The sequence below is a fragment of the Papaver somniferum genome, chromosome 1 (assembly GCF_003573695.1).
Source record: "Papaver somniferum cultivar HN1 chromosome 1, ASM357369v1, whole genome shotgun sequence".
In the NCBI taxonomy this organism is placed as follows: domain Eukaryota; kingdom Viridiplantae; phylum Streptophyta; class Magnoliopsida; order Ranunculales; family Papaveraceae; genus Papaver; species Papaver somniferum.
In genome coordinates this window covers 68,883,854-68,895,876 of record NC_039358.1, presented here as the reverse complement: position 1 = coordinate 68,895,876, position 12,023 = coordinate 68,883,854, and the positions used below count along the sequence as shown (strand labels likewise).

At 36.2% G+C, this 12,023-nt stretch overlaps 1 protein-coding gene across 1 annotated transcript; it reads right to left on the bottom strand.

Annotated features, from left to right (window-relative positions):
• Window positions 1-465: 465 nt before the first annotated feature.
• Window positions 466-1,578, bottom strand: LOC113329719. Its single transcript, XM_026576582.1, has 2 exons — window positions 1,327-1,578; window positions 466-657 (listed from the first exon to the last, which is right to left on the bottom strand). Exons 1-2 carry the CDS (start codon window positions 1,576-1,578, stop codon window positions 466-468), a joined length of 444 nt encoding a protein of 147 aa, XP_026432367.1.
• Window positions 1,579-12,023: the final 10,445 nt, after the last annotated feature.

The window sequence follows — 12,023 nt, the reverse complement described above, 5'->3', positions numbered from 1 at the left end:
TTACATGAAAATTGACTGTGGTCACTAGAATATGATTGGGGTACAGAAAGGCATGATACTAACGTTTTCTTTTGTTTTCTCAAAGTACTAGTGTATGATAATTCCAACTCCCGTCAAAATTTAGCTATTAATACATTTCATCAATGTTGTGTTTTATTGGATTTAGCTGAAATAATTATTTCCCACTAAATTGTGCGAGAGTGATGTATATTGTTGCTTGAATATGTATGCTACTAGTATGCAACAATTGTATCCACATCATGTGAATCAGGTAAGAAGGTTTTGGATTTTCGGTATACTATTGACTTCCCATATCATTCTAAGGTTGCTATATCAGAACAATTTTCAAAATAAAAAATAAAAAATTTACAACCTATCTACATAAAAATATAACAGCGTGGAGGTAATTGTATTAGTAAACAACAATACATAACTAAGACAATTCACACATGTTAAAGTGTTGTATCATGTGTAAATAACAAGATTGGATGAGACTGAAATTGGTTTGTTAGCCTCTATTTCCAGCATAATATAATCCAACAACTCTCTCATTAACATCTTCAAGTACTTAACCTTATCCTCATTTTCCATTACTTTCATATTTTCTTTTTCTTCTGCCTTCTTTTTCTTCGGTATTTTGTCTACAATGTTATCAATCTATCAATTATTAAAATGGAATAATTAGTCATAGTATACCAATAATAAATCATAAAAGAAACTATTAACTTTTTGTTGCAAAAAAAAAGTATCTTATCATTCAACGGTTTCGGGTGTACCTGGTGAATTGCTCCATAAGGAGGCAAGCCAGTTAATGGATTCAAATGATCAAACATGACAAGGAGAATTTTTTACATGGTAGTAGTAGTAATGAGCTCGGATATTTTTGTGTCTCTATCACTTCCATGTACAACGCCTGAAGTTCAGTTTTGAGTTAGAACAACTAATAACATGTCGATAATAAGTTTTAAAAACAATATTAAATCCCGACTATGCAACTAGTTAAACGTATTTTATTTTTAATTTTTCTTTCGGCGAGCCGGGTATCCAGGCCAGAAGTTAGAACACTTGATAAATTCCTGGGGAAAGTTAAGAGCATTGACCTCTCCATGGTCATGTTGAAAAGTATCACAAATTTTCATATGGAGTGTCAAGAACCTAAGTCAATATAAATAAACTTAAACATATACTCATTATAATCAGACAAGATAAGGTACAAACTTTTTCTAGTAAACTGGATTTGTTGGTTAACAGTTTCTTGATTTTACTTCCATCAAATGTGATTTGGATATGTGCAAAAATAATAGGCTCTTCTTTTAGATGTTATACTAATCTGTGTCCAAATTTCTCGGATTCTTCTAATAAGAAGGTGGTGGTATTATCATCCCGCACACAACCACGACTATCACCGCTAACATTTTTAAAGTAGGATTCCAAAGACGGTTGAATTATGTTGTTCATAACAAAAGTATCTGAAGAAGGCGGCATCCCATGATCTACCATAAGTTGTTTTACGGCCTCCATGAAATAATCTTCAACGTAAAGTTTCTCATTAGTTCCAATACTGCTAAATATATTCATCATTTCAGATTCATAGCTTGGATCCTTAATGAAATCTAAAAGATCTTCATTATCCGTCCGAAGGAAGAGAATTGGGAAATCAACCTTGCCCAATGTTATCGCCCAGTGAAACCCCTAGTTCAGATGTTGTGACTTATGTTACTTGTCGAGTTTTTTTTTTTTCGGGAACAAGACAGAAAGAAATAAGAGCTTAGTATGGAAACTTGGGACCATAATTTGACTTTCTATATGGCAATTGTTCAGATGATGATGTTATTGGCATATCACTATTTTCTTTACAATTGAGATTAAGGAAACTGATATAAAATAGATTATAAGTAAGGAAACGACCAACTTTTCTAACACATAAAAACTTCAAAACCCACAAAATGAAAAATGTCATCATCATAAAATGTCATTGTGGTGGGGATATCTTCACCGCACTTCTTAAAACAAAATTGATTAACAAAACGATTATGGTTATAAACTTTAGTTTGAAAGATAAACAAAGAAACAAAAAAGTCGGTATAAATAATAATTGTTGATATCTGTTAGAGCATAGCTCGGTTGACCTCGCATACGTTGCTATATCAAGCATGTTTGTCAATGTTAGGTATCAAAACTATGAGTCTTGATTTCTAGTCTACATAGTTAAGTCTCGGACTAGGATAGAAAAGTGTAGTTGAGCTCAAGGACTTCATGGAGATTCATCATACAACGAAGAATATCTACTCAAGGAACTGTGGAACTTCATCAAAAAAAAGGTATGTGGAGACTTGAACTTATCTATAACTCAAAAGTCTATCTATTCTATCTTCTACTTCTTATGAGACAAAAGTCGTATGTTATATAGACTGGATCATACACATTTGATATTTCGAGCTGAGTATACTCTACTTATCTATATCTCGAAATCATGTGTTGGTAAAGCGTTTCGCTTTGATTAGGTTTATCTTCACCGAGTGACGAAAGTCATAATGTTTCAATCACTTTGAAAATCGTTTTGACGAGAAATAGTGTAACAACTGTATAACGTCCTATAAGTCCGCGAACTTGTTTGCGAACTTGAGTGGGTTATGATCTAAAGATGTGCACTAAACATGAAACTTAAATTACTAAGGAATGCAGTATGCAAACCGTGGTTATAAAGTTCATGAGTCGGTTCAATTGAATCAAATCATCTTTTTTTCAATTGTGTCTTGTGTAGTTACATAAGATCTCATAGCAATTGAACAAATCTATAACTAGTTCATTTGAGTCAATTGAACTAGTTATGGTGAAGAAGAACAAGGTTAATATGAAATGCTCATATGGTTAACCTTTTGGGTTACTATGTTGAACCAACATACACGTACACGTTTGGGCACGGTTTTCACAAACCCGGTAAACGTATATCTCAAGTGTGTGTGACAAGATAAGTTTTCGATCTAACGGTTGAGAAATATTAGCTTGAATCTAAATCAGGTTTTCATCTAATGGTGAATATTGATTGCTTTGTACCTAAGGCAAAACCCTGATTTGAAGACTATATAAAGGAGACATCTAGCATTGGGCAAAACTAATCCCCACACGTATGTGTGATACTAGTGCGCTCGCTAGAGTCGATTATCCTCTAACCTTTGGTTTTCTTCTCTAAAACCAAGTTAACGACTTAAATACTTCATTGGGATTGTGAAGCCAGACCGATACTACTTTTATCGTAGTTATGTGATCTGATCTTGCATCTTCTATCATACGAGTACAATCTTATTAATTGGCTTGAGATCGTGAGAGTTCTCCGATAGCAAGATAAAGAAGTCACAAACATCTTCGTCTCACTGTTTGTGATTCCTCGACGTCCTCTTGTTTATACAAGTAAGACTGTTGTGAGGTGATTGATTAATCTAGGCTGTTCTTCGGTAATATAAGACCGGATTATCAATTGGTTCTTGTTCACCTTGATTTCATATAATAAGACGGAACAAAAACCGAGGGTTCTTCTGTGGGAGACAAATTTATCCTTTGATAGACTTTTCTGTGTGAGACAGATTTGTCTATTATCAAGTCTGCGTTTTTGGGTTGCAGCAACTCTTAGTTGTGGGTGAGATCAGCTAAGGGAATCAAGTGCGCAGTGTCCTGCTGGGATCAGAGGCGTAGGGAGTACAACTGTACCTTGGATCAGTGGGAGACTGATAGGGTTTCAACTATAGTCCAGTCCGAAGTTAGCTTGTAGTAGGCTAGTGTCTGTAGCGGCTTAATACAGTGTGTATTCAATCTGGACTAGGTCCCGAGGTTTTTCTGCATTTGCGGTTTCCTCGTTAATAAAATTTCTGGTGTCTGTGTTATTTCATTTTCCACATTATATTGTTTATCTTTATAATGGAAATAATACAGGTTGTGAGTTTGTGATCATCAATTGGAAATCCGACCTTTGGTTTTTGATTGATATCGATTGATGATAATGCTTTTTCGTGGGTTGTGGTTGTAGTAATGAAGGTTCAAACTCTCGGATTTGTGAAGGATAATTTTTTAGACTTAATAAAAAAAGATAAATATATACAATAAAATATTAACAATGGTGAGAGGTACTGGGACTAATGATTCGGCCAATCTTCATAAAATAGGGCTCATTGAATTATTCTCGACAATAATCGCTCAAAACATAAGTTATATGGACTCTTATTTTGCCAAAGTAGATTCTCAAAAAATTGATTGTAAATGTTAAGCATGGAACATCAAATCACCTAAGCTAAGCATGACCCATCTAATCAAATAACACCCAATTTAATCAAATCATATTTCAATTAATTTTTAATGAAAAAGTCTTAAAAAGAATTAATTAAATTACCCATGTATGAAGCTCGGCCTCCTCCGTCGTCCCAGTGTTGGGATTTAACTCATCATAGTAAAAATGCTCTCAAAATAATTATTTATGGCTCAAAAATGGTTCACAGTGATGAAATAAAGAGAAAATGATGAAAATCGGGTGTTTGCAACGTTTATAATTGTTGGAAACACCGTTACAAAGAACGATAAAAGAATACTGTTGTTGTCTGCGTAGCTGACTATGACCCACAGGGACTGGTCATTGTCACTGTTGAAGAACGACGGTTTTTGGCTGTCTGTTCTTCGTGTTCTTCATCTTCATCAATGGCAGCAGAAGCAACAGAGAAAAATGGCGGATTCTTCCTCTGCAGCGCTCTGCTCTCTACTCCCAACTCTCAACACCTTTCCCAAATTGTTTTGCCTTGTATTTAAAGTGAATTGGAGCCAAAAATCCGACCATTGATTGCATATATTCTCCATTTAATCCAAATATTCTCGGCTGCCAATAATAACAAAAATTTCCATTTTTAATCCCATGCACGCGTTAACTTTGATCCTGCACGCTCCCAAATGTCTTCTCCACGCCTCAACACTCTTCCAACGCTATTAGGACTCTTCCATGCACACAAGAACTCCATTTTTGCTTGTGTTACAGTGCACGTGCTCTGTTTTGGGCTCAAGGATCATCACGCGTTTTCCAGCCACTTCTGATCGAACCCACTGCCCATAATGTGTTCCTCATGCCATATCACATCTTCCTACCAAGTTTGAGCGATTGAATCTCCCTAAAACACCTTCATTTTGTTGATTGAAACTCTAACCGTTGAGAACTTCATTTCCCGCAAAAAAAAAAGTTTTTGAATTTAAAGAGATGAAGTGCCCCTAATCGTCTGTGGAGTGTAAATAGCAAATGCCCAACTGAGATGCCCCTTGGTAATTGGGTTGCCCCTTAACCAAAATGAGAGTCCGAATAACAAATGTCCTCCGGGGATGCCCCGCATAATTTTTCGAGCAGATCTTTCCAAAAATGTTTATTTCCTAAAAATACATAAAAACACAATATTAGTACAAAAATAGAGTTCCAACAATACGGACATTGAGGACAAATTAGACACAAAAATGTGTCTATCAAATACCCCCAAACTTATTATTTGCTAGTCCTCGAGCAAATCTAATCTAGAAAGTAAAATGACTACACTTAGCACGTGCAGAAAGCCGTTAAACCACTAGGTGCCCCTAGTGGCGGAGTGTTGTCTCCGGAGGGTTTACCAGAGGTGTACCCACAAAACCTTTACTCCAGACCCTAGCTATCTATGCAGAACCTTGGAAGGCACTAAAGAATATCCTTGGTTGGCATACTTATTGACTACAGGAGGAAGTACCCTGATGTGAAATTCCAATTGTTGTACACGAGTTTGCACTCAAGCATACTAAAATTCATATAAAGTGACAGAGCTCTACTCAGATATTTGCACTATGGACATCATATTCGGAGTCAAACTAATCATATGGATAGAAAAAGGAGATGAAAATAGAAAAATGTAGATGGTTTTGATGTTAACCAAATGATCGATGTTTCACATATCTGTCTGAAGGCCACTGCCAGAATGAACCTATCTTAATGGACTGAGACACCGGGCTGACTAATATCAACACAACTGGCATATACAAGGGAACCAGTGGTCAATAACTTAAATCTAGATCAACAAACTGGCAAATACAAGGGAACCAGCAGTTGACTACACAGAACAATAACCCTTTTTTTTTTTTTTTTAACTTAACGGCATGAATAGAAAAGGACTCAACGAAATATGGTGAAACTATCATGTTATTTCTAACACCTGAGCTCTGTGCTTTTATGAATAGACTCTTTAGATGTTTCCATCTATTCAGATTGGTTCCTTAACTCCTACAATCAAAATGCTTCCATCCACTTAGATTAGTTAGTGCAATCCTAAATTGGCATAAATTTCTAAGCTCTGGAGTTTATTTATTGCAACTAAAAAGTTTCTCCCATACCCCCAAACTTAAATCTAACATTGTCCTCAATGTTCTAAAGATGAAATTAAAAGCATGAACAAGGAGAAACGGTTACTATTTGAAGCAAAAGAGTTAAGGAAGGATATTACCGTGTTGCATGAGATTGGGTTACCTCCCAAGAAGTGCTAAGTTTAAAGTCTTCAGCCAGACTTAGAAAAGGATTGGTCAACTCGAACCATAAAGTAACAGTCGAAATAACTGTGGGTCTTCAAAACCAAAAAGAGCTGACCAAAGGAAACTACAATAACCCAAGAAAGTGAACAAGGATAGCATGCCCTTACTTAGTTTCCTGATTAAGAAATTTATATCTAATTGTGGTTCAGGTTTAGGTTCTACGAAAGGGTCTAAATAGAAAATTTTCATTGGTCGCGTTTCTTCATAGGTGGGATCCGAATCATTAGGTCCTAGAGTCTGGAAAAACTCAAATATGATCTTAGAAGCGCACAATAATAACCTAAATAACTGAGGATCCTCTAAGTCAATAAGATTTGACTTACATAATTGACCACAATGAGAGAGGTGGTCTTCCTTAAGAAAATGTGTCGACCCTAATATCCTAAAGTAATTAGGTTTAGTCTCAAAACTTAATAACCGACACATCTGAAAATCATATATTCCCACAATTGGTTGAAAAGTTTTTGGTGGGAAAACAAAGTCAATCTTGGTATCATAGCCTGGGTTAACCACATCAACCAGATGATGGGTTTCTAACAACTGAGCTTCTCTATGGACATCATTAGGTTCGGGAAAACGTGTATGAAGATAATCTTGTAAGATGGTTGAGGCACAAATGTCAAGTCCTACAGGAGGGTACTTAAGAGTTAAAGCACACGGAGAATGATAATCACCCCCAAACTTAGAGTTTTCTGTGTCTCTAGAAAGACTAGTCACAACTTTCCTAATTTCTAGGTTATCGGATTCCTGGAAATGGTCAATAGATTCTTCTAAGTTGGGTTCATCCTCACTCATTTCTACGATTTTATCATCTTCTAAGACTAGTGTTTCTAAATCGCTAGAATCTAAAACAGTATTCTCAGGATAAACTCTTTCCTCTAAACCATCATCACAATCATATAAAGGATTATCATAGAAAGTTTCATATAAAGAATCATCAACTAAGGTTTTAATCATAGTTACCTCCTCCGATTCACTGATAGGCACATCAAATAATGGATTATCCAACATACTGCAGGCTAAAGGATCATGAACTACATCGTCTAAAACGGTGGTATCTCTAGTCAAATAGACATCCTTTTGAATAGGTGAATAATTATTAAAATTATTTGGATTTGTATTAGAAACAACACTATCATTATAAAGCTCAATCGGAGTAACAAATTCCTGATCACTATGCCTACATATTTCATGTTCTTCATCAATACTATCCTCATCATAATCATCACTATAATAACATGAAAATGATCGAACCTTATCATAACAAGTAGTGTTACCAATTCTAACATCTTCATCTTGATTATGTAAATAATTATCTTCATTCTCAAGGGTATTATTGGATACACTATATTGTCAATTCAAGTAATTTCGAGCAATTCTTTCGTTCGTCTCAGCTATCCGCTTGAGGTGGTCTTCTAAAGAAGTTTCACTCATTATTGTAGTTCTTTCGTCTATAATTATACTATTCATCTCAGCTAACTTACGCGTCGACTCAGCTAACTTCCTGAGGGACTCTTCTAAAGGAGGAATAGGAATAGAGGGATCATAAAAAGGACTACTTTTCAATAGTTTGATTGTATCCTCTAGAGACGAAGAACTAGTACTATAATCTTCTTGCTCGTAAGACTGATGCATGTGTGGATAGTAATTGGGCTCACTAGGGTATGACCCATATCCTTCCAAAGGATGGCGTTCCCAACCACTATTCCCAACATGGTCATAAAAAGGATGATGTCCATATTCAAATTCAGGTCAATAATCATTGTATTGGCTTCTATCATACCAGTTAGACATTCTTAATTGCAAGGGAATTCTACACAATCACAAACAAGGATGACTCGACCAAATCAAACCTATAAAATCTAGCAAACAACAAGCATGATGGCTCCACTTTGATTGTTTCTAGACCAGCTTCTAATCCTTCGAAAGGGAATTCGTTACAGTTTAAGCAAACCCCTCTGGAATCAATCCGAGTCAAAGTAAGTTGAATTGAGGCGAGGGAAGCCCAGTGGAGCTTTGATACCCAAGGCCTTACTGTTATCACAAGGCGGCGCAGTCACGCATTCAACTCACAGAAACCATCATGAACTTCGAGGTGTGCTTAAGAAAGTAACCAATATCCTTCGAAATTTTTCCTAATAAGCGCGTTACCCTATCGGTCTCGTTCTAGTAAAGTTTTAAGCTTGGGTTCGCGTTAGGTTTCGTTTTCCTAAGGCGGGCAAGAAGGGAGCGGTGATGAAATCCGAACCCTTATCTTGTATTGGCCAGGCCTTGCCCTTTACTAGGAATTTAAAAACAGTCCAAATTCGTCCTCAATCAATGAATCACCTTAAGGAATACAGTAAACCCGCTGACATGAGATTCGCGGGTGTTTCGATGGACTTACCTCCCGTACCAGACGGGGGATGAACCGTTGAAGTCGACTCGGGCCACGACTCCTATGTCATGTACGAACCCGAGGGGCCGAGACGATATTGTAATCGTCGTCCTTCCCTGCACACAGTTTATATAATTTTTTTTTTAATAATACCCTTCCGTAGGGTTAAAAAAAATAAAATAAAGTCCAATTGTTTAAGTCCAAAGTCCAAAATAAATAAAAAAAAAATTACAGTTTTCCTCACACACTCTAAAAAAAAATTAAAAATTAAAAATTAAATCCTAAAATTGTCCTCTTTTCTTCTCTTTTCGCTTTTCTCTTTAAGCTTTTTTCTCTCCAAGTCCTTAGTGCTCCACTTCGAACCTGTAAATCAAAGAAAAAAAAGACAAAGTAAAAAGGAACAAATAATAAAAAAAAATATAAACCTACAAAAAATAAAAATAAATCTATATACAAGTCCGCGTCGGCGGCGCCATTTTGATAATGCTTTTTCGTGGGTTGTGGTTGTAGTAATGAAGGTTCAAACTCTCGGATTTGTGAAGGATAATTTTTTAGACTTAATAAAAAAAGATAAATATATACAATAAAATATTAACAATGGTGAGAGGTACTGGGACTAATGATTCGGTCAATCTTCATAAAATAGGGCTCAATGAATTATTCTCGACAATAATCGCTCAAAACATAAGTTATATGGACTCTTATTTTGCCAAAGTAGATTCTCAAAAAATTGATTGTAAATGTTAAGCATGGAACATCAAATCACCTAAGCTAAGCATGACCCATCTAATCAAATAACACCCAATTTAATCAAATCATATTTCAATTAATTTTTAATGAAAAAGTCTTAAAAAGAATTAATTAAATTACCCATGTATGAAGCTCGGCCTCCTCCGTCGTCCCAGTGTTGGGATTTAACTCATCATAGTAAAAAGCTAGTGTTCCTGCTCGTAAGGAAGTTTCTTTGGGATTTCTGACGAATGATGACAAAGAGCTGAAACCTGCTGATATTCTTGTGCTTAACTGGGAAGACGGAAAGGATGTTTGTATGGATGTCACTGGTGTTTCGCCCTTCGCAGGTGATGGAATTCGCTCTTTCGTCCCAGGGAAAGCTATATCTAATGCGGTTTCACGTAAACACTCTAAATACTTGGACAAGTGTATTTCACATGGCCATGGATTGAGTGTTTTGGCTTTCTCTACTCTAGGAGAGTTGGGTGAGGATACTTTGTGTTTTTTCAAGCGCCTGAAGAATTGTTTAGTTAGTAACGACGCTAGTAGTGGTTTTGGTAGCTTTATTTTTCATAGATTAGGCGTTGCTATTCAAAAAGGTGTTGGAGCCCAGCTTGTTGCTAGGTTACCAACCAAAAGCTTTGTATAATGATAGTAAAAATGCTCTCAAAATAATTATTTATGGCTCAAAAATGGTTCACAGTGATGAAATAAAGAGAAAATGATGAAAATCGGGTGTTTGCAACGTTTATAATTGTTGGAAACACCGTTACAAAGAACGATAAAAGAATACTGTTGTTGTCTGCGTAGCTGACTACGACCCACAGGGACTGGTCGTTGTCACTGTTGAAGAACGACGTTTTTTGGCTGTCTGTTCTTCGTGTTCTTCATCTTCATCAATGGCAGCAGCAGCAACAGAGAAAAATTTGGATTCTTCCTCTGCAGCGCTCTCCTCTCTACTCCCAACTCTCAACACCTTTCCCAAACTGTTTTGCCTTGTATTTAAAGTGAATTGGAGCCAAAAATCCGACCATTGATTGCATATATTCTCCGTTTAATCCAAATATTCTCGGCTACCAATAATAACGAAAATTTCCATTTTTAATCCCATGCACGCGTTAACTTTGATCATGCACGCTCCCAAATGTCTTCTCCACGCCTCAACACTCTTCCAACGCTAGTAGGACTCTTCCATGCACACAAGAACTCCATTTTTGCTCGTGTTACAGTGCACGTGCTCTGTTTTGGGATCAAGGATCATCACGCGTTTTCCAGTCACTTCTGATCGAACCCATAGCCCATAATGTGTTCCTCATGCCATATCACATCTTCCTACCAAGTTTGAGCGATTGAATCTCCCTAAAACACCTTCATTTTGTTGATTGAAACTCTAACAGTTGAGAACTTCATTTCCCGCCAAATTTTTTTTTTTTGAATTTAAAGAGATGAAGTGCCCCTAATCGTCTGTGGAGTGTAAATAGCAAATGCCCAACTGAGATGCCCCTTAGTAATTGGGTTGCCCCTTAACCCAAATGAGAGTCCGAATAACAAATGTCCTCCGGGGATGCCCCGCATAATTTTTCGAGCAGATCTTTCCAAAAATGTTTATTTCCTAAAAATACATAAAAACACAATATTAGTACAAAAATAGAGTTCCAACAGTACGAACACTGAGGACAAATCAGACACAAAAATGTGTCTATCAATTGATCCTTGGACTTCGTCTTTGGTACCGTCCAAGTTATTCCTTGTATTTGATTAGTACTCACAGTTTCTGTTTGAGGAAATCAAATCAAGAGAGAGATATAAACTCTTTGATATACTTTTAGTTGATTGAGTCTTGTTGATTCTCTTAAAAGTATATTCGGGTTTGTCCATACAAATTGCTAAGCGAAATATTGGGTGGTGTTGTTAGACCCCCACTTTTTCAATATCATTAAATAAAATGAACGGTAAGGAAAACAAATATTAAATAGGTAGGGATGGATAGACATGATTTAGGTTTAACAGAAGAAGATGTTTGTGTCTTTGAGGTGTTTAAGGAAAAAGATACAAAAATAAGAGTTTTAATTTACAGGATGATTGACAATATGCTCACTAGAATATGACTGGGGTACAAAAAGACATCATACTAACGTTTTATTTTGTTTTCTCGGAGTATTGTTGTATGCTAATTCCGACTCCCGTCAAGATTTAGCTATTAATACATTTCATCATTGTTGTGTTTCATTGGATTTAGCTGGGAAAAAAAATTAACTCCCAGTAAATTGTGCGGAGTGATGCACATTGTTGCTTGAATCTATATATGCTAGTATGCAACAATTGATTCCACATCATG

Bases quoted from the DNA above. Each gene is read 5' to 3' on its own strand.
- LOC113329719 (XM_026576582.1), bottom strand. From the start codon at position 1,578: ATGAATATATTTAGCAGTATTGGAACTAATGAGAAACTTTACGTTGAA. The intron at 658-1,326 runs GTATAACATCTA...AATAATTGATAG, and splicing joins AGAAATTTGGACACAGATTA to ATTGATAACATTGTAGACAA.